A 23,338-nucleotide genomic window follows, 5' to 3' on the forward strand; every position below is an offset into this window, starting at 1 on the left:
AGGTTCTGGGGTAATGCACTTTCCTACCCTCAGCAGATCCAAACATATTTTCTTTGGGTTGAGGGTGCATTAGAAGTATAAATGAATCCGAACAGACCAGACAGCATTATAAACTAATGTCCTTACGTAAAAGCATTTATGTTTCTTACTTCTTAAATTATCCTCAAACTGAATACAATTACAGGACGTTTGAGGATTATACACACTTATACAACTCATCACAGCTCTCAGACATGAGACCTAGTGCTTGTAGTGCAAATGTAACTCTGTATTTAAAACCAGATTATTGGCTTTCTTGCACAGGATGCTCATTTACTGTCATTTACTGTGGGAGCAACCATTTCTTACAGACCACACGCTATGGATTTCTCTCAGGCCTTTTAACACCCATCATCCAGGACACACAGGAAAGACAACAGCAACAGTAAGCTCTCAACTTGCTGATTTGTTGTTTTCTAAAGCAGTTATTGGAAATTATTTATACCCAAGTGGCCAGCCGCATGCATGAAAAAACCCCATGGGAAGTTCCTTACAGCGCTAACCAGACGAAACGCAGACATAACACTAAACGACGAGATGTCGACAGCGTTCAAATATCTCGCAGTGCACCAGGACTTGTGTCGACAACAAGGCCCTGCCATCTCCCACAGGTTTCCACTCCCCCACTCCCTTTTCTCCTTGTAGCAGACAGTTAGCAGTAGCACTGCACCTCTCAAGGACACCACCACCAGAGAGGATAAAGGGAGGGGGAGAGAGGATAAAGGGAGGGGGAGAGAAAGAGAGAGCAGAGAGAGGAGGATAAGATAAGAGGGAGAGCAGAAAGCAGGTTGAGATATTTAAAAAAGGTTGAGCGGAAGGAAAGAAGGGAGAGATAATGCAGAGAGGGATGGTCGGAGATGCATACCGGTTGATACAGAGTGCAGGTACCAGTGAGTGAGTGGTCAGGAAGAAGGAAGATGGAGAGAGACCGAAAGAGAGGCAGCCATGGTTGCTTACGTCACCTTCAGGATGACATTGGCAGGACACACAGGTCTGCTGCCTCATCAATTATACTGCTGTCCAAGGGGACATCATATCACACACACACTCTCTCCCTATGTCTCGTTCTCTCTCACACATCAGACCCCCCCCCCTCCACACACAAACGCCCAGCCCCTGGCGACGTGGCTCTACCTGGCCGAACACACCCGCAGCCTCTGATTGGCTGCTGAAAGCCAGTAACACTCCCCCTGCTCCCCGGCCAGCAAGACTCTGCTTGGAAACAGGGAGGCTGTGCCGCTACACCACAGGCCACTGCTGCAGCACTGCTCCAATCCCATCCTGGTTCAAAAGATGACCAATAGGCAAACACAAAGCCCAGCTAATTACAATACACATTAGTGGTTAAACAGTATCTGATAGAGGTCATAACCCAAAGGAAAGTCACCTGATGCTGCACTGTGCTGGCCCTCCACAATACATCTGCAAAATCCTTCCACTAATGTCCCTGCATTTTAAATAAATTAATAGATAAGGCTACCATAGGATACATTTATTTTAACACGCGGCAAATATTTAACAGAATTAAATCAGATAGACAAAAACACAGAAGGAGAAACGGACAAAAATAGCAGTACCTTGGTTTTGATCACCTGAGATTATTTTTTATCGACCACAGAGGAACTGACCAACCAGTCGGTCATCAGTACAAAACTCCTGCTGCGCAGTAACATGTGGTTGAAAGTTATTAAACTTTTCCTCCCCGAGACAGATACCCAAACTTAACGTATCAGCATCATTACTTACCCGTGATCTTCTATTCACAAATATACCTGTAAAATGACCTTAAAAGAACCTGAGGTGACGCGCATGTCACACACAATTTTAGGGTGTAGCAGGGGTGTCACTTCAAGTATACCCTTAATTTCAACTCATATAGTCCTGAAGCGACACCCAAGTCACATTTCTGAAAGGTCATGTGACCATTGGGATGACCTCATGTTCAATTAGCAGCCACCTTTCCTGACTGTTTTCTCCACAAGCTAACTTCAGTCTGCCAGCTAATTTGCCCCTCTGCCCATCCTGAGGATAAAAGGTAAGATCCATCAAATCCTATGGTTGAAATATTGGATAACATGTTGTTTGTCGAATATAAATCATTGTTTAGACTTTTTATTTTTTATTCTGTGGTAAAAGAGCAAGTAAATATGTGTGTGACATAGACGTCACTGCAGGCATTTAGACTAAACTGGTAAAAAAAATAAGTGTTGTGACCTATATGTCACAATTAGAAAACTTGTCATTATCTGATCAGTTTACTTAATTCAATTATACTCAGTAATATATTGTTATTATATTATATATATATAGCTAGCTATAACTAGTAATAACTAGTTACTTATACTACTATCTAGCTAGCTACCTACAACATGGCAGGTTTAGGACTAACGTCATGTGGCACTTTACCTCACAGCTGGAAATGATAATTACCGTGCTGTAGGGTAAAGTGCTACCAACGTTACATGATAACATCAGCTGAAAGTCATGATTATTTTCCATATTTTCTTCTCTAGATGAACAGGAAAAATAGGTGGGATGGAGACAAGGACATCCAGAAGATCCTGGAAATAATCCTGGATGGAAACGAAAGTGAGGTGGAGGGATTAGGTGGTGAGGATGAAGATGAGGATGAATTTGATGATCCTGTCTTAGATCCTGATTATCAGGAGGAGCCATATGAGTCGGAAAGCGACATAGGGGAAGAGGAACCACCTCAACCAGAGGGAGAAGAACCTCCTAATGAAGAACCTCCGACTGCAGCATCCCACCGTTCTACTGGCCAAGAAAGATTCTTATGGCGAAAAAAAGCTTTTGAAACACCAGACCACACCTTCAAAGGAGAGAGGGTCCAACCTCCAGATGAGCTCCCCACTCCCCTGCAGTACTTCAGGAGGTTCATTACAGATGAGATGCTTGTGGCAATGATGGAGCAAACCAACCTCTACAGCGTTCAAACCTCTGCCACCCACAAGAACGTGCAGACCACAGTAAAGGAGCTGGAAATCCTAATCGGCATGTACCTGCGCATGGGACTTTGCCAGCTTCCAGGAAACCGTGTCTACTGGGAAAACGACACAAGGATTGGCATGGTCGCTGACAACATGTCACGCGACCGTTTCCAGACCCTCCTCACATCTCTCCACTTCACCGACAACGAGGCTCCATCCAACAGGCAAAAAGGGGATAAGTGCTGGAAGATCCGTCCATGGCTTGACATGTTCCGCAAACAATGTCTCCAGATCACCCCGATGGAGCACAACTCCATCGATGAACAGATGGTCTCGTTCAGAGGAACGCGCTGCCCCATCAGGCAATATGTGAAGGGCAAACCCCACCCCTGGGGATTCAAGATCTGGGCCCGTTGCTCATCCGACGGAAACCTATGTGATTTCCAGGTCTATGAAGGTGGCACTGGGAAAAGAACCACACTTGGAATGGGAGGAGATGTGGTCGTCAAGTTGTGTGAAACTCTTCCATCAGGCCAGAACTACAAAGTGTTCGCCGACAACCTCTTCTCTTCAGCCGCACTGGTGCGAGAGCTTCGTCAGCGGCAGATCTTCTACACAGGTAACACACACACACACACACATACATACACGCACACACACACAAACACACACACACACACACACACAGGTAATAACAACATACCTATGGTCTCATTCTCCTTTGTTTCTAGTTTTGACTCATCTTGTCTTATTCTTTATGTATTACAGGAACAGTCCGCAGCAATCGCCTGGCTGGATGTCAGCTTGAGGATGACAAGAGTCTTGCCAAGAGAGGCAGAGGATCTTTCGATTGCCGGGTGGAGAAAGAGGGGTCCATGGCCATAGTAAAGTGGCATGACAACAGACCTGTCACCTTGATCTCCTCTCAAACAGCAGTGGAACCACAAGACAAAGCTAGGCGCTGGAGCAAACCCCAGAAGGCATTCCTTGACGTCATCCGGCCCAATGTCGTCAAAGAGTACAACACCTTCATGGGGGGGGTGGATCTCATGGATAGATGCCTTCTCCGGTACAAATACCACATGAGATCACGGAGATGGTACATCTACCTCTTCTGGCACACCATCATGGTAGCCCTGGTCAACGCGTGGCTGATCTACAAGAACGACTGCAAGCTGATCGGTGAGAGAGCACTGAATCTAAGAAGATTCCAGGCAGAGGTGGCAACTTGCCTCATCCTCATCCAGGCAAGAAGGGGGCGCCCATCACTTGACATGAACACTCCATCTCCTTCAGCACCTCCCACGAGAAAGAGAGTCCGTGTTGGAGTTCCTGATGATGTCCGTAAGGACCACTTTGGACACTGGCCCGTGAAATCTACCAAGCGTGGCCGCTGCACAGTCTGCAAAACAAATGCAACCACCACCCTGTGTGAGAAATGCGACGTGCGTCTCTGCTTCACAGAAGAGAGAAACTGCTTCAAAGGCTACCATTTCTAAACAGCCAGCAGTAGGCTTGGAAAGGATAGTGTAGGATGACTGGGAGGAGAAGAGGAACGGGAAGTTGTTGAGATTTAGGTGTTGTGGAATTAAAAATATTCCTGGTGATTATTGACACTCTGTTTCACGTGTTCCAAATGGTTCCAAATCTACCAGGCAACATGTTTTCTATTGTTCAGATTGTACTTTTCCTGCTGTTGATCTGAAATAATTTCTAGCCGGACATTGTTTTTTTTATTATTCAAGTGGCATTGGATGTTGATAAAAATAAAAAGTCAGCTACATTCTCAGTCTGATTAATTTTAGACAAATGAAGATTGACATTGACCTAACAGACAAAGATCCACCTCTCACCTGGTCCAGTTTGAAATGTCAGACACCTGGTGTGAAAAATGAATGAATGGCACTTGTTCTACACTAGTAATACATGGCATATTACATATAATAGATATAATACATATTGTATTGTCTCTTGAGGACAGTGTGGGACATGGACATGGTCTTTGAATAGAGTGCAATTGCGTTATCAACACAGGTGAGTCAGGTGAGCACTAATGATCAGTCCCTTGCTGCAGGTGTGGTGCTCTGGCGACAACACTTGACCTTTATTTGATGATAACTCCTTCTGGGAAGGTCTTATGGACCTTGGGGAATGGACTTGATATAATTGTTCCTTGGGAAATGTAGATGTTAAAAAACATATGGCATGCCTAGGTGTAGAGATGTTTGGTGGGGGCACTTTTGGGGCCAATAATGGCATGCGGGCCCTTTTGGGGGCAATCGGAAAATGCAAATACTCCTTTCTCTCTCTGTGCTCTTTCTGAGATGGTTTGACCATGACTAAGTCATCTGAAATGGATTCCATTCCTTCTCAGCTTTCCAACCATACATAATATGCCTATGGTAACATCTTTGGAAGCTTCAGAGTTAATGGAATGTGCTCAGGAATGTCAGAAATGTCAGAAAACACTGTACATTTAATAATTTAATTTAACAATCAAATAAGACTGCAGTGACACTGATGTCACTTTTCAGATCTCTGTCATCTGGTGGTGGAATTTAGATTTTTTTTTTAGACATGTGTTCTATGTGCTCTATTCAACCTGTGTTATGCTCCCACTAATTTTTATTGAGCCAGAAATTGGTCCAGGTTCTTATGGGTTAAAGGTAAGGTGAGTCTGCAACAACACATCAGTTCTTAACTATGTGAGATATTCACCTTCTAGGCTTGTGAAGGTCATCGTTAATAAGATAGAACTTCAACCTCATTGTAGGAGCCATGAAACATGTTTAGTAATCCTTTATGTTTTAAGATATTTGTTTGATCACTATTGATTGGTAAGCTTGGGTCACATGGATATGGGAGGCACTCATTATAATCCTGTTCACCTGCGTGAGGTGTGTGTGTGGAAGAGAGGGTGACACAGGGCCGTTGTACTTTTTTGTTGACCGCAAGTTGAAACGATTGCTTCGATTAATATAACAATGTACATGTCCAAGGGGAATAAGTTGATTATCTCCATTTTTATTAAACCACATTATTTTGCAACAGAGTTTTTGATCTCAGCAAGTACCTTTTTGTAGCGTGTCACCCAATATCAAACAGGCCCGGCCTCAGCCTCTCAGTGACTTTGTTTGTTTCCTGCTGTCGCTATACTCATATTCTAAACCTCTTGCATTTAACCAGGTATGTTCAAAATGTAATGATATTTTTTTCATTCTTGCAACTCTCAAAAGACCTACTTCATAACCTTAAATATCAGAGCACTCCATACCCTATCTCGCATTGTTAGCCAAAAAAGAAAAAGGTGTCTTTCTTCCCCTTTGATTTGGACCCCTTTACAATTGAATGGGTTCTTCTATGGCAGATGCAAAACCCCCCAACTAAGTTTCAAGAAAATCAAATCGGTATTTTTTCATTTTTGCTGCAGATAGACGAAAAATAAAAGAAGCGCTTCATAATCTGGCAGCGCTGGTGTTTTGGCTTCTGGATTTGGCATCCCCTCTGTAACCTTTGCCAGGATGGTCATCACTCACCAACATCACACTGGTGTTAGTTATTCCCTCTAGTTCAATTGAAGAACCTTTAAAAGGTGCTGGGCCTTGTCTCCAGTCTTCATGCTAAGTTAGCCTTCTGTTGACAAAAGCTTCATTTTTGTATGAATGGCACCAATTCTCTTATCTAGGTCTCAGCTAGAAATCAAATAATTCTCAACATGTCAAACTTTTCCTTTGATAAGAAATAAAAGTGGAACACCGGAGGTTAAGCGGGTAATAGGAAACATGTGAGAACTTGGGACGGATGGAGGTGATTTAATGAAGCTGCTCACCTTTTCCTGGTACTGCCGCCTGGAGGAGTCCAGGGACTGGATAAGAGCTGTAGCATGGCCAATGAAAACTGCATAGCAAGTAGCTCCTACAATCATACTCAGCATGGTGAGCCAGATATCTGAGAGACTCTCCGGGGCCTGACGGCCATAACCGATGCACAGCATGTGGCTCATTGCCTTGAACACAGCGAAGGAATACAGCTCTGACCAGGTATCATTCTGTGGAGAGAGAGAAAAGGTTGATAAGCAAACAATTAAAGACATCAATGTAACATAAAAAGGCATGTTTTGGGGGAGAGCAGTGGTAGAGTAGGCCACCAGAAAAAAGTTAGGGACAGCAGGGTCGTGGAATAGCTCTTATTTAAACGAAAACCCCAGGGACAGAGAAGCATTTGAAAGAAAGAGGGAGGAAGTAAAAATGACATCAGGGGAATCCTTCGAGGCCTAATCAGTAAAGTAGAGTCGGTTCGGAAATTATTTCCTCAGAGAGGAATGATAATGAGAGGTCATTAAGTATGCCCTTTCAGAGCTGTGAGAATAGGAATCTACTCCAGACAGCCGCCACCATGCAGCTTGTGGTGAGAATAATGAAGGGGAAAGCCTCAGGTCGAGAGTTACAGAAACATCAGGGGCATAGGTCATGTTGTCCGAACACTCTGAAAACATCGAATCAACACTTTTTTGAATGTAAATAGTGTCTCTGTGTTTTTCCACTGTACAGATTTAGGCCAAACCTCCCTTCTTCACAAAGAAAGAGAGGGGGGAATGAGCGATCCGAACAAGCTCCATTGATCTGATACCTTTGTGCAGCTTCCTTTGTCTCTCTTTTTTCTTTCATTAGCTCTCAGCGGTGACTTTGGTGACCTGAACAGACTGCTGATGCCAATTAATTCAAAGAAAAACCAAAAGCCGGGGTTGAAGCACAGTTTTTTTTTTTTGCCTTATATTCATTCCACCAGGGGAACAAGAATCTTTTATAATGAGACTGTAATATTAAAGCAGCTTAAAAAAGGAGGTTAAAAACAGCCTCCTTCAAAAACCACTCAGAGCCCAGCTTTAAGAGAAACAACATTTTCTATCCTCGCTCCTGACACACACACACACACACACATACACACATACACACACACACACACACACACACACACACACACACACACACACACACACACACACACACACACACACACACACACACACACACACACACACACACACACACACACACACACACACACACACACACACACACACACACACACACACACACACACACACACACACACACCTCTAGCAGGCCACAAAGAGGTCAATTATTCTTCAGCAAAGGCAATAAATAATATCCTCTCTAACTTATGGATTTGCATTAGCAGTCATTGTATGCGCCGTCACATTATAAAACACACTTTCCTTTCCTGGCTAATTCCAAAAAACTAAATTAGCCAATCATTCTGTTAAAGTCATGTATCTGCAAAAACTTTCCATGAGTTGAGAAAAGTTCATATATCATTTTAAATGGCTAATTCTTCAGGGTATTTAAACCTTGGGGTCTGGGAAATTGCCACGAAGAAAAAATCAATAAAAGCGAAATAAAGATTGATTAATAATAAAATGAATCATTAGAAACTCTAAAGAGCAAAACGATAAAGTAGATTACCAATACAACAGTCTTGTCTTGTGTCTGTTCGATGAAGTTAAAGGGCCAGACACAGGGAAAGAAGCACCTCTACGTCACAAGAAGAAAAAAAAAGCTGACTCCAAAAATAAATACAGCTCCACCAAGTGGGCTGAGGCTAAATGGTGTATGTGAAAACCGAAAGAGAAACAGTGGAGTGAAACAGGTTGAATAATAGATGAATGATGAGCACTTTGATTCCGAAATAGCCCAGGCAAGATAAAGGCAGAGAGAGACTCCATATCCTTATAAGTCTCTACAGGCCTCCCCAGGGATTTCAGTTTGGGAACTATCCGTTGCTTTGTTGGTAATCACCATTTCCATTAGCTGCAGATAGTGGGTTTGAAGTCGGCTCATAACGCAAATGGTTTTAAATTCAATCTCCAGTGTCTTAAAAAGGCCTTTTTGTGTGCGCCTCTGTGACCTTACTGTGCGGCAGGCCTCTTATCCCATATACAGCTGAACTCAAAAATATATTTGACCTGCCAAACAGAGTGAGCAGATGTTGGATATATGCTTCCAGTGCTGACTTTCAGTTAATAGCAGCTCTTTGAGAATGTAATGCTTGTCAGAAAACAACATGAAATATTAAATATATCAGATTTAATATTTGGACAGAAGATGATGACAGAGTAAAGGTATTTGTTCGCATGTGTCGAAGAGGTTCATTAAACATGCACATGATAATCAAAGTGTTAAGATATAAGCGTGGCAGAGCTGTATGAGTGAGGAGCAAAAAGGTCACCAGACCTAGTGTAGAAGAGATATAAAGAGAAAACACCCTTTTTTACAGTTATGCATTAAGTATGTTACTTATTTTAGTTTAAGGATATCCTCCCAATGGTCGTCAAAAACAAACCACAAATTTTAATCTCATGTTGCCGCTTCAGCATCACTTAAAACATTTGGGGAACTATCAATTTATAGGAATCCATCTGGTATTTCCATCCGCACCAAAGTGGGGGACCAACACACCGACATTGACCAAAAGGGCACATAAACACTTTTGATTACCACTCTCATCAGGTCACACCTCGCTGGCTGCAGGAGGGAGGCCATGTGCCGGACTGATAGGTGCAGACGGGGGGGGGAATGACAGAGACAGGGAAGAGGCAGATAATGGAAAATGGAGTCACATCAGACTGAATGACCGACCTCTATGTGTGTCCAACTGCCGATAAACTGGACAAATATCAAAAGATAATCTACACACATGTAACAAAGCTTCTTCTCTGGCCCTGACACACACACACACACACACACACACACACACACACACACACACACACACACACACACACACACACACACACACACACACACACACACACACACACACACACACACACACACACACACACACACACACACACACACACACACACACACACACACACACACACACACACACACACACACACAAGGTTACATTTACAATGGCTTATCTGAGTTTATTGTACAGTCTGCTCCGTCTCCTGCTCTCTCTGTCTTTCTCTCTCACTCACTGTGTGTGTGTGTGTGTGTGTGTGTGTGTGTGTGTGTGTGTGTGTGTGGGGGGGGGGGGGCAGTACATTTGACATTACATTTCAAGGCCAAGCGGAAAGTGGCACTCACAGTATTCGATCTATCAACATGAACTCTGTGTGATGGTTGCCTGGTTTGTGTGGTTGTGTTTCATTAAATGAAACCCTAATTCACATTGTTTATAGTTAAACTAATTAGCTTTGTTGCCGACATGATAGGACTGATACCACACTTCTGTGCGATAAGTATGGAGCTGGAACTAGTCAGCTTGCTTAGCTTAGCAGGATTGGAAGCAAAGGGAGACAGCTTGCCTGGCTATAATCGGCACGTCAAATCATAACTTGTTTTTACATTTCTGTTTGTCTATGGATTAAACAGAAAACATGTCACTTTTGTGAGCTTAAGAGTTGCTGTTTTCTTAGTACACTCCCAGACTAGCTGTTTCCCCCTCCAGTATGTTAGCTGTTGTACTGCTTTAATACCTGCATGTGTAGATGAACGTGTTCAGCATTCCCAAGTTAAACAAACCTTTTAGAAGTACTCTCCTACAGTGACAGAGACACTTAAATTATTAATTATATTTCTGAAGGGGAACTCCAGTCAAATTGGGTTGACTGTTAGAAGCAAAAATGACTCATTTGCATCTGATGTCGAATTTTAGCTTCTAATAGCAAGTTCAAAGAACATATAGAATATTTTGTTGTATAATGCAACTTAAAAGCTTAAATTATCTGTAAATGCCCACGTCTTTTCAAACTCCACGACCCCAGTTTCTAACACAGGCTTCCAGGAATATGTTATTCTAAGCCCAGACGTGAGGTATTTAGAGTTTTCTTTTTTACTTTACAAAGCTCCTGTAGAGCAACAGAAAGCGATTATGACCATGACTGAAATAACCTTTATGTGTAGAATATGTTCCATATATGTTGTTTCAAGTCTATAATCACTTTTAAGCCGACAGTGTGCAAATTATGAACAATTGAGTTTGCATTTAAGATCTTAAAGCGATCTTTAAAGAAGATTTCTCACTAAGATTTGATGATGACTTTTATAGTCTCAATTAAGTCGAGATGGTTTAGCTTCTAAAATGCAATGATTTTGAAATGATCTCAGTCAGAATGCCAAATGTGTTTACCTGTCTTCGAAGCAGCATTTTATTGAGTAGTGTCTCAATACAATACCCTTTGTTTAAAATATGTTTAATTACAGTAACTTTACTTCTTCTTGAGTGTGATATAGTAGCATTGCTTGGCTTCAGCACAATGGAAACACCTGAGTTCCTCTGGGACTGAGATAATCACATCCTTTTCTCTCCTCACCCAGAAAACAAACACCGCCTATTACTGAGGTTAGACAACAGCTTTCACTTTCCATGTTCATAATGTTACAGGCCGAGTGAGAAATCCAATTTGAACCGTCCAGCAGCAGACCTGTAATACTGTTTGGTTAAAGTAGGTGCAGTAAGTAAATAAAGTGTTTTAACACATTATGTAGCAATTACCAGCTCATCTTCTTCGAGGTAGCAGACCACTGTAATGCAAAGCCCCCTCCCGCTGATGGCAGTGAGGGATAATAAAACTGCTCTGTGATGTGGATACAGTGAGGGATGGGTACACACACACAGTTGTAATTACAGGGTTGAAAATATACACCCTGTGCCTGTAAGTTAGCACTGCTGTCAGTATCATTATACAGTCGTCTTCAATGATGCAGCGAGGCTCTGCCACCAAACTGCACTGGAGATGATCTATATAGCTGACAAAGCTGCGTTAAGCTAATGCTAAATATAATCTAAATGAAATGAATGGGTGCACTGCAAAAACAACCTTTGCTCCCTGAGGTATTACAAGTTCGGCTGAACCCAATGACTGGTTGGAGGATGTCATCCAGGGTTACACAGTGTTCTCAACGCCCTCCATGGGTCCTGCCTCTGGGCCCCTCACCACAAGAGCCACTGTAGGGTGCGAGGCGTGATGGATGGCCTGCTGCAACACAATGGCTCATGTTACAAGTTGTCAGCCACTCAATAGGAGGGCGGTCTCAGGTGGCTGTAGGCAGCCTGTACCATGCCAGAGCGGCCCCTTCGTCTCAGAGTGAGGGCTCTCTGGAGACGGGCTGTCTTTGAGTGTACAGAGAAAGAAAGCAGTTTCCTGTCGGCCCCAAACTCCATCATCCAGGACTTCAAACTCTGCACACTGCACAAGGTTGTCTTCTGGTGAGACATGTTAGTTTATTAAAGCAGATCAATTAAGTAGTAGTGGAGTTTAGGTTGTGATAAGTCAGCACTGATTATGTAATTCTTACAAGTGAAATAAAATACCATTAATAGTTTAAGACCAAAGCTGCATATTTTATATCCAACATGTAGCCTTTGTTTAATGTCTTGATTCATTTATCAATACACAAAAGATGCATCTTAAATTTGACTATTTTGTCTGACCAACCTACCAAAATCAGATGTATTTGAATGTAAAGGTGAAGCTAAGACATTTTTCGAAATAGGCTGAAACAAATTGACAGATTATCAAAATAACTGATTCATTTGTTGTGGATTGACTGAGGAAAGAATTTTGCTAGGAGTACCTTTTTCTTGAAATGAAAAAACATTGATGTATGAGTCAGTTCGTGCTTTGCATTCAGAGTTGTTTTGTGGGTGTATTTCAGCAGAAGGCAGCCAGTGGATGTTTTACATCAAAGACTGGTTTGGACATTGTTAAGAGTCAGCCTCGGGGAGAGTGGACACACCCGCTGTGGATAAAATCTCTTAACGTCTGCATCCTGAGTATTGTTAAATGATTGTATACAAGTTGAAATGTATTTTTTATTATTTTAAAGATAACACAAAAGTAATGTTGGCTGAATTATAGCAGATGCTTCCTCCTGTTCTGCCTTCTTATAGTTCATATTTATATATTATATTATATTTCCCCATCAGTCAATTTTGATTAAATGTCCCATGAAAGCACCATTCATCAAACCCAACATTTTTATTATTATTATTATTATTGATGCAGAGATCCTGAATCAATTGTATAATATATGGTTTTGTCAATACTGTCCAGCTCTACAAAATATTACCATAAAAACGGCAGTGTGTCTGTGTCTGACACCTAAAGCAAAAGGCCTTTGACAGACATGAGAGGGGGGACATTCATCCTCCTCCCCACATTAACTTGTTCAAACAGTAATTACTTTTGTAAAGCAATACAAAACAACAACCACTGCTGCCATCCAGGAAATAAAGTTGTTGTGGCAGGCTGGATGAATGTAGAGAAGCGGGACCCAATCTTTGTAAAACCCCATTTGGACCTGTGCCTCATGTCTGGGTTAGTGTGGTCTCCCCTCACTCAGTGAACGGCTGGGCTCACAGACAGGACCTATAAACAAGCAGCTTTTATCTCTCTGAGAGAGACATGGCAACAAAGAGACCAGCTGCCGGGCCATATCCCCCATCCCTCCGTTTTCCTCTTTTATCTTTCCTGTCATCACCCCACCATGTTGAAGAGGAACCACGGAGGGATCCAGAGGTGCTTAAATCTCTGGTTTCTTTTTCACAGCGTTCTCATTATTTTCAGATCGGCTGCAGAGGGCACGGATATGAGTCATTTTCTTAGAGTTGTTGGAAAGTAATGCTGTCTGTTCCTCCTGAATTAGTAATTGCAAATTGAAACAATAACTAGGATAATAATAGCTCCATGAATAGTGCAATGCGCTGTTTTAAAACGTGGACCATATTGATGTCAATTACGCTATTGCTGCTAACCTAGAGGACCCTTCACTTTAGACAGCAGCATGACACTAGGGGTGTAAATGTGGGTCCACAACCTTGGTTCAGACTGAATAATAATGTATAAATACTATATCTTAACTACTGTCGCTTAGGTGCCAAGGACATTTTGTTCAGACTGTGTTGCTCCCCTGAGGATGAAGCCTGCTTTGATATATGAACTCTAATCACCAATCTCCTATCGATATAAGACTTTGATGTTCTCCTGGCTTTTCATGTTGCACTATATTCATGTCTCAATTTAATTTGTCCAATATGTTTGAATATACCCAAGAAGGCTGCCGTAATGAGGTGTAGTGCGAAATAGATCAAGTTAGAAGCTAACACACCAAACTAAGACAGAGGACGTCGAAGACATTATAGCAGATTAACATCAGTATATTAGCATTATCATTGCGAGCATGATGCTGTTAGCATTTAGCTCAAACCACCACTGTGCTCTCCAAAGAGCTGCTTTGTGTGGCTGTAGACTCTTAGTTTTGTTTCAAATTATTAAATGTCCATCTTTGAGTATGACCCAAATTCCTCCAATACTACAAGATGCTTAACAACGCAATAGATTTATTTTTGTGCCAGGAAAGGAGTTGAAAGGGAAATAAACCCAATGTTTTCTGGTGCAAAAGTTCACTCAGAGATTTGAGGCTTTCCTCCAAGAGAAAGAGTTTATCATGGTCCAAAAATATTGATTGACGTTCAGACAATATTTCCTGATGGCGGCCAGAAACTTCAATCGATATTCTGTGACCAACGTTAGCTCTTTGCCAATCAACGCAGAATAAAATATGCTAATCCAGTTCTGGGGGGGATATGTGCAACTTGGTATGCGCAGACACGGTTCCCCATTACATACCTCCATCTTGTTGAGGGACACCCAGCAGTCTGAGGGGAAGTCCTGCAGCATGGGGACCAAGAACTGTAGGCAGCCGTCCCAGTGACACAACAGCAGCATCATACCAATCAGGTTAAAGATCCGCATCACCGCACTAGCCAGGTCATAGGTCATGTGGAAGATCTGTAGACAACAAAACAGGAAGTGGGGGTTACATTGTGCTGAGACATGTGGAGATAGAAAAAAAGGAAGAGCCATGGAATTGTTCTGGCAAAGGTTGAAAAGCTATTTCATAGTGTTAAAAATAGAGTTGGTTCAACAACTCATGCAGAGCAGCTAAAAGTGTGAACTTTGCTTTGGAAAGTTCCTTGGATCTTTTTTATTTTGTGGAACTTTTCAAACTACTTTATCAATCCCAAGTGGATATAAGGTTTTGTGACAGTTATAATAATATAATTAATACATATTTAAATAGATACAGTCCCTACCAAAAAGCATCTTGATGAACTCATGGAATATGGCGTTCATTTTTCAACTTTGTCAATGGCTTCCCACTAAGCTCCTGGATTATACCAAGTTTGATTAATGAGCAGGGGAGACAAGTTCACTTCAGTCCCACATCAAACACAGCAGGGGCATTTGTTACACAGAGACACACGACATCAATCAGAGGCTCAGACATGAACACAGAGTCCAGTCACACACACAACACACTCACGCAAGCCCGCAGGCACACTGACACACCAACAACACAGACAGGCATGCCAACCCGCTCACATACACACATTCACACAGAGTGATGGACAGGGACCATCATGATCCTTAACAACTGTGAGCCTATGTCGTCTCACACATCAATCATAGTGAGTCACTGGACAGACACTTAGGCCAATCATCTATCACCTGACTGACGGACGAACCTCCCGTTGTTGGTGCTTTACGGCTGCATGCTAATCTTTATTAGGTCAAGATCGGAAGAAATGGCAAACTTTTCACTGTAAGAAGGTCTGTTAAATGGGTCATTTCTTACTTGGTGTAGCAGAGAGATAAGTGATGCTCTGCGATGGGAGGGATGAGGGATGAGACTGGACATGAATCACATGTGCTGATCTTTCTAAATGTCACTTTAACCTTTATGGGGTTTTCTCTGTCAGTTGATATCAATCAACAACTGACCAACTAGAGTCATTGTCATATCATTTTCGCTGAGGTTGGATGAGAGGAACTGTAATGCACATGGTCCTGTTGTGCCGGCTAATGGTGATGTTCAGCACCACGGACAGCTCATACTGTTACAGGAACTAAAAGAAGCTAAGGGCTGAGATTCTTTGATTTCAAAATAAACTATGACATATAATGCCCAACAGACTGGGCTTTGGAACTGGTCGTTTCCTTTGTGTCAGTGTCTCACTCTTCACCCCATCTCCCCTCATTCTCCATGCATGGCAAGTATCACTTCCCATCATGCACCACTTTGTGTGTGTATGTGTGTGTATCTCATCATATCTTCAGAAATCCAATTATCCAAAGGTCAAGTTTGCAACCGAGCCCCTCTGCAGTGCTCACCACTGCAAAATGCCAGCACCAGACTGCCAATACTGGCATAAACTTAAAGTTGAGTGATCTTGTGACATGGTTGGACTTCCGGTCTCCCAGGCAGCTCCCTTTCATTATAGAAAGGGGAGCCCAATGGAGAACTTGGAGCAGAGCCCCGACAAAGTGCATCCTTCACAAAGTAAATCAAAGCTGAGTGGCCAGAAAGTGCAGGATTGTGTCACTGAGTTCAGTTTACTAGAAGTGGAGACTACCTAGCAACTGCACCCATCGTCACATCCAAAATCTGTCAGGCCTCTGAGGGAATACCAGCTTACCCTATCCGATCCTTTTAAATGAACAATTACTGACATACATAATCGCATTCAACAGCCCCCTAGTGCTGCATATTATCATCACCCCCCACCCCACCCCACCTGCTCTTCCTCTGGCACCTTAATTGATTAAGTGTCTTTGCCGTGGTAATAGGCTGCTTTATTAGACCGCCTGGCGTCGCCTGTGGGACTACCAGGTCAGACAGAGACACGGAGGGTAAGTGGGGGGGTTTGTGTGACAATAACAGTAATTAGAATGCAAAGTTTGTTAAAGCTCAAACATCCTGCTGACATTTTACATTTCTCACCAGGTGGCAGGTGAGAACATTAATATGGAGCGTGCAGGCGGAGGAGAGCAGGCAGACTGTTGCTTTGATCGCAAGCCAACATCAGCATATTGGAGGCAAACCAGTGACCTTTTACATTGGGTTTTGTGCCTATGAGTTGTGTGATTGGAGTTGATATAATATTTACTGAGGGACACTCGTAAATCCTCTTACCTCTTCCCATTGGTGAATGTAGCGTATTAATCTAGAGAGCCTCAACAGCCTCAGAAGACTTAGGATCTTGGTAAAGCGGACGATCCTCAGGGCCCGAGCAGTCTTGTACACCTCCGCGTCGATCCCTTTCTCCACTATGAGGAATATGTAATCCACTGGGATGGAGGACACAAAGTCTACAATGAACCACGTTTTTAAATACTTTTTCTTAATGGTTTCAGGGTCCAAAATGATGTCTGAATTGTCTTCAATGATGATTCCAGTGCGAAAGTTTAGCACCAGGTCCATGAGGAAGAAGGTGTCGGAGACCACGTTGAAGATGATCCAGGGCGTCGTGGTCTCGTCCTTGAAGAAGGTGATGCCTACGGGGATGATGATCAGGTTGCACCCCATAAACAGCAGCATTGTGAAATCCCAGTAGAACCTAGCAGGTGTGTGACGTTGTGGTGTGTGCATGACAGTGTGTTAACATGTATTTGAGTGTGTATGTGTTGAGGGGGAAAAGGGGGAGGGGGAAAAGACAAAAATAGAGTCAGATAAGAATGAGAGTTGCTGTGGAAAGCCGATAGGCACAAGAGACTTACTAACTGAAGATGGGAAAGAGTAAACGAAGTACTAAGTCTTCCCTTTGCATGCATAAACATTCAGAGAATAATGAGATGAACCTGCTTTTACCACACAAATTATTTTAATGCAAATAAACCACTCCTATAATTGTCTCGGCTCCTGGCTGATGAAGTTTATTTCTATATCTATACTTTTTAGGGTTCAAATGATGGAAGAAACGTTCAACCTCCTTTCGTATCACTCACATTGGCCTGACTTACAAATACTGCACTATAGTCTAGTTGTACAAAATTAAAGGAAACTATTATTGCAACAATGTTCCTTATGATTTTTGTCTTTTTTTCATTTATTCTGACCTAATGCAGAAAAGACTGGAAACGATCATTCATCCTTTTTCAACAGACTGAGCTGGCACACTTGATAAAATATTACAATATTCCATATTTTTACAATGTAAAGGTCTATTGTTCCTCACGGTGACTCGTGTTTAGAGTAAATTAGACCTCATATAAACAAACTAAAGTAAAACACATATAAGATCCAAGTAACTGCAGTTTTACTTTTTGTTTTAAACCTGATTTACAGAGCTCTCAGAGACTCCAAAGAGAAGTCCTTTTCTGACATTTTCTATAGCAGATCAAATGAGGCGTCTCATCAATTAGAAACTGCTCTAGTGTTGTACTGAAACATCAGTGACTTGAGCTGTCAATCAGGACCAACAGAACATTATGTTTAATTTATTAGAGTTGTATGGATACCTAGAAGGCAACAGTCTAACCATCTGCTATCTTTGATGTGGCAGTTTGGATGGGGTAGACAGAATTAAGAGATGTCTGAGCCCGTCACAGGAAGCTCTGCAGGACAGGTGCAGCGCTGAGTCATCACACTGCGACTTATGCAACAAGCTGCTCCACTTCATGACAATAATAATAACCATCCCATGATAATATTTGAAGCAACTTTAACTATGCAGTACTTAGGGGGAGATACAGATTTACCCGTGTGTTAGCTATCATGGTAAAGAAATGTGTCCACCTGTCGTCAAATAAAACATCTGTCTGAAGTTTAGGCTTTAATACTGAGTCGGCGTAATGTGACCAAAATAGGCCAAACATGAATGTCGCTGTTAAGGGGGACGAGGGGGGGTTAAAGGTAGCATTCAGACGCGCAAGACGACTCCAAATTATTCGGGAGCTATCCCCTCCTTGTGGTGCTGAAACCACGCAGCCCATACTAGGGGAAAACTTTCACATTTTCTGACCTTAATACAATATAGCGACTGATACATGTCGAGAAAATGACTATAAGCTAATTCATCAAGCCCGAGTCACGAGGAGCCTTCGTGGCTCATATCTATGTCTTTAAATATTGTCTTATCGGTGTTTGAGCCTTAACATATAACATAATGTATTAAATGCAGGATCAGGGGAGCCGTGCAGGCGGTTATGTCTCCAGTGATGCATGCTTGAGGTTTTCGCACACTTGGCTCAAGGTGACATTCCATTACTGAGTGCATCGCACACACCACACACACACACACACACACACACACACACACACACACACACACACACACACACACACACACACACACACACACACACACACACACACACACACACACACACACACACACACACACACACACACACACACACACACAGACACACACACACACACACACACACACACACACACACACACACACACACACACACACACAGCCTATATCCTTTCAGCACGCCTCTTGTCGCAGATGATAGAATATTATACTGCTGCACATTTTAACCAGATCTTCGAAAAAAATAATGGCAGTTTTAATAAAGCCCCAATAAGCGTTGTCCTCTTTGTTAAACGTAAGGGTGCTTCAACAAAAAGTCTAGATGTGTTAGCAGGCCGGGCTTGTTGAGCATCTCAGACATGCGCTACTGTACATTCAGACTGGAACAGCATTTGTTTAGGACACTCTTTGCTCAAGTCCGTTTTCCTGACAACAGGTTGTTTGGGGGATTATTGGCAGCACGTTGTAATGCATCGATTCAAATCTCTAAAGATTCAACCAGAGGGGATGAAATAAAAATGAAGCAGCCTTTTACATTAACCACGCATGTATTTTTCCCACCGTGGGGACTCAGTAGTAAGTTATTTGTGGATGACAATGGGGACCCATACAGCCCCTCTTGACATTCAACGTGCAACCAATGGCAGCCCCAGCTCTTACCTGAAATCGCTGTAAGGGTGGATAATCCAATTTCCAGCTGATTTTACCCTCTCCTGCTCTCTCTCCACTGCTTTTTGACTACCATACAAGCGTAAGGAGAATTTGTTAACTCCAGGCTGCAGCATACTACTAAACTGCCGCTGCATGAAGCTGGCTTGGCTGTCCTGAGGCTCCGAGTCCTCGGCAGGCACGATTGGGGGTCCATCCTCCAGCTTCTGGAAAGTGACAGAGTTCCTCGGCTGCTGGGTCTGGGTCTGAGTCGGGCCGTGCAGCGAGGACGAGGCTTTCCGGCTCGGTGCGTTAGAGAAGGACACCCTGGAGTCTTTTTTCTCGGGCAAACCGCTGGTCACCGGGGTAGAGCCGGGGTTGACGCTGTCTCCTCCGTGCCCCCCGGTCATGGACCCGCCTGGTGTGATCGAGCCGTCCATGCTGGCGGTGGTCGAGTTACGGGCTCCTCGCTTGGCGCTCCCTCCGTCCTCGGCCCTCCCCGACCCTCCTGTCTGCCTCTCCTGCTTGGAGATGATTGAGCGCAGGCTCCCGGTACCCGAGTCCCTCCTGCATTCTCCGTTTTTGTTGCATTTCATGCTGGAATTTGCAGCGACGCTTTTGCAACCATCACTTGCTGCCGCGGTCAAAACCTCTAACGCGACCGCTGCCGCCGACGCCCCCGCCCCTGATGCTCTGCTGGTCTCGCCGCGCTGGGCAGCATCGCCCGGATTGGGTGTCTGGGTCGCCGTAGCTCTGGAGGCAGAGGTGGGCCGTGGAGCGGCAGGAGCTTCCTCTGTGTGCGTGTGGCAGGGCTCCTTGTTTGAGTTTCTCCTGGAACCCGAGGACGCGGCTCCCCCTCCTGGCGTAAAGTTCTTCATCCTGATACTGCCGCCTCCTCCTCCTCCTCCTCCACCTCCGCCGCTGCCGCTCCCCCCAGCTCGGCGCAACCGCGGATGCTGGAACTTGGACTCCTCTTCCCCATCCTCCGCCTCGTCCATCACGATGTTGCTGGCCCCGCCGAGCTGCTTAGCGCTGGGTGCGACAGGAGAGCCGGAGTCCAGGCAGTTCTGGCTGCTAGTGCTCCTTGTGCATTTGGACGCGGCAGCCGTTGGTGCGCTGATGTGGCTGCGTCCACTGCCGTCCACCTCCTTCTTTTTCATGGTGGCATCAGAAGCCGGTGAAACCTCATTCCTGTCCATCACATTGAGCATATCAAATTTTGCCTCCAATTATCTCTGGAGAAAACCAATCAGAGATGGAGGGGAGATGGAGAGAAGCAGAGAGGGAGAGAGAAAGGAGAGAGGGGCATGGGAGGGGTGGACGTGACTTCTTTGCAAACTACTGCGCTTTTACTTTCACTAGTCGTTGTGTCACAGATGCTCAAGCTTCCCACTAAGTGAGTCCTTTGACTGCGTGTCAAATATCATTAAATTAAATTAGCCTATTCTCCTGCTAATTCCACTCAAGCTGCCTCCGACTGATGCCTCTCTGTCATGATGACCCAAAGCTTGGTTTGCCTCAAGTAACTATTTTCTAAATAGCCACACTGAAATACATGCTCAATATGTTGTCAATTAGGGTACAAACTAACGTCAGCAGTTTCATTACCACGTGTTCATGAAAACTCCAATGATGTCATATGTTTTAAAGGTGCTTTCAATGACAACCTCACTGAACTGGTGTTAGCCATGGCTGGTGCTTAGTGCGCCCTAGCGGCCACAGAAAGGAGGCACAGGAGAAGGCAGAACAATGTTCAACGTTAGGTGACCCTGAAACAACAGAAATCAAGTTAAATACTGAATAAACAGAAACAGGAACAAGTAAGTTAAACAGATAACGTAAATATCTTGATGAAAAGGTAAGATACTGTCCAACTTGTCGTCTCAAATGTGCCTGATCTTGTTGTTGGCTTTATGCACCTGAGGGAACACACTGTCCCCCTTCTATTTTTGATTTCTTTCATTTATTCCCCCTGGAGCTATGCACACGAATCCAAGATGTCTTTTTTATTGAAAGTACACAATGCACAACTACAATTTGTACTCTAGTTGTGCTATGTGTCCTCGATTTGTGTATAAAAGGGTGATAACTGAGGATGGGTCAATTAGCTATTCAAGTCATATACTGCACAATCCGTGCAGGTACCTGTAACAAAGGTCACCAAGAACAGCAGAGGTGTTCATGTAGTGCATGGACTGACAGGTGCATGCTGCTGCAGTAAGATGAATGTGTTTTGCTCTGGTGTAAATTGCATATGAGCATAAAAATGTCTTCCGCAAGTGCAGTGCAATAATAACATTTCCATTATTTAGAATTACACTAAAATAGCCTGAATGCATGTTTGAGCTGCAGAGCAACACATAGGGAAATGGGCCGTGACAATCCAGTGCTTTGTCACTACAGGAGAGACAGAGTAGTTAGCCTATTTTCTTTGTTCTGGTTGAGTCTAATTTTGGCCTCATATGAAGGATAGCTTGTATCTACACACAAATACTCACAAAGGCCTGCTTATCAAATCAGCATGACTATATAACTGGTGCCAATCATTGAATCTAAATATTATCACTGCTGCAAATTAAAGTTAGAGTAACATTTCCTCCCTGCATGTTTCATACCTTTTGACATCACTGCTGAGAAGTCATACGCGTCACCGCTCTCCCCCTCCCCTGCTCTTTCTGCCAGCCTCCCTCCACTTCATTAGACAATGCTGCAGCTGCAGCTGCACCAAAGTTCACTTTAATTTCCTGCTGGTTCGATGCAGCGGTGTGACGCTCTCAAAAAAAGATGGAGACAAAGAAGACAGCGATCTGCTGAAATGGCAATAAAATAAAAAGGAGTGTTGAACAGACGCCAGACAAGTATGCAAGTGGTGGTGGTATGAAAGGCCCAGAGACATGTTGTAGTAGTACAGGAACCAGAAAAGCCCATATAGTAAACACTACGTTTTTTTTTTTTTAAAGTAAAGCAAAAAAATAGGGTACTGTACCATTTAAGTCAGCATTTTCAATCAGGGCCTCTGTTCTTTCACCCTTATTTAATTATCCAACCAGTAGCAGCTTTAATGTATTTGCAGTGGAAGGCAATGTCACACTCTGGTAAGGTTGGTACCATCAGGAATACAGATTTATTTGTAACTTGTATTTATTAGAATATAAAATCCTCTGGTCGGGTGACTCAGCCAAAACCCGTTAGTTCATTTTTTAGAATAAATCCTTTTTTGAAATGTCTGGCATCTGGCATGCTGCCCAGTTCCACAGAGGTATGAAGACCATTGAGGCATTTTTATCAACATTGGTTTTACATTTCTGTCAACAGAATAGCAAAAAAGAACTGATAGTGCCTATAAAAAGGTATATGCCCTGTGGAAGTTTGAAAAAAGTGTTTTGTTGATATTTAAGCATTAATAAAAGTGTAACATTAAACCTCCTGGTGCAACATTTGATGATGATATTTTAAAAACCATTCATTATCAGGAGAAACATGAAGGATTTGTTTGCTTTACCACTTTATTGTGACTGTACGAAAAATCAGTAAATCAAATTTAAACACTTAGTGAAACACAT

At 43.2% G+C, this 23,338-nt stretch overlaps 2 protein-coding genes across 2 annotated transcripts in view; one reads left to right on the top strand and one right to left on the bottom strand.

Moving 5' to 3' along the window:
- Window positions 1-23,127, bottom strand: part of LOC307017627 (potassium/sodium hyperpolarization-activated cyclic nucleotide-gated channel 2) — a 36,774-nt gene extending 13,647 nt beyond the window's left edge. The window contains exons 1-5 of the mRNA XM_079647270.1: window positions 22,391-23,127; window positions 19,788-21,544; window positions 17,000-17,423; window positions 14,653-14,814; window positions 6,817-7,035 (exon numbers count right to left, since the gene is read on the bottom strand). Of these exons, the coding sequence (XP_079503396.1) occupies window positions 6,817-7,035; window positions 14,653-14,814; window positions 17,000-17,423; window positions 19,788-20,986 (2,004 nt within the window). The 5' untranslated portion in view covers window positions 20,987-21,544; window positions 22,391-23,127. The remainder of the gene's footprint in view (window positions 1-6,816; window positions 7,036-14,652; window positions 14,815-16,999; window positions 17,424-19,787; window positions 21,545-22,390) is intronic.
- Window positions 1,840-4,770, top strand: LOC307020929 (piggyBac transposable element-derived protein 3-like). Its single transcript, XM_079652631.1, has 2 exons — window positions 1,840-3,606; window positions 3,756-4,770. The coding sequence occupies exons 1-2, from the start codon at window positions 2,553-2,555 to the stop codon at window positions 4,484-4,486; spliced, it is 1,785 nt and encodes a 594-aa protein (XP_079508757.1). The 5' UTR covers window positions 1,840-2,552; the 3' UTR covers window positions 4,487-4,770.
- Window positions 23,128-23,338: the final 211 nt, after the last annotated feature.

This window comes from Notothenia rossii (genome assembly GCF_949606895.1).
Source record: "Notothenia rossii genome assembly, chromosome: 9".
Lineage (NCBI taxonomy): Eukaryota > Metazoa > Chordata > Actinopteri > Perciformes > Nototheniidae > Notothenia > Notothenia rossii.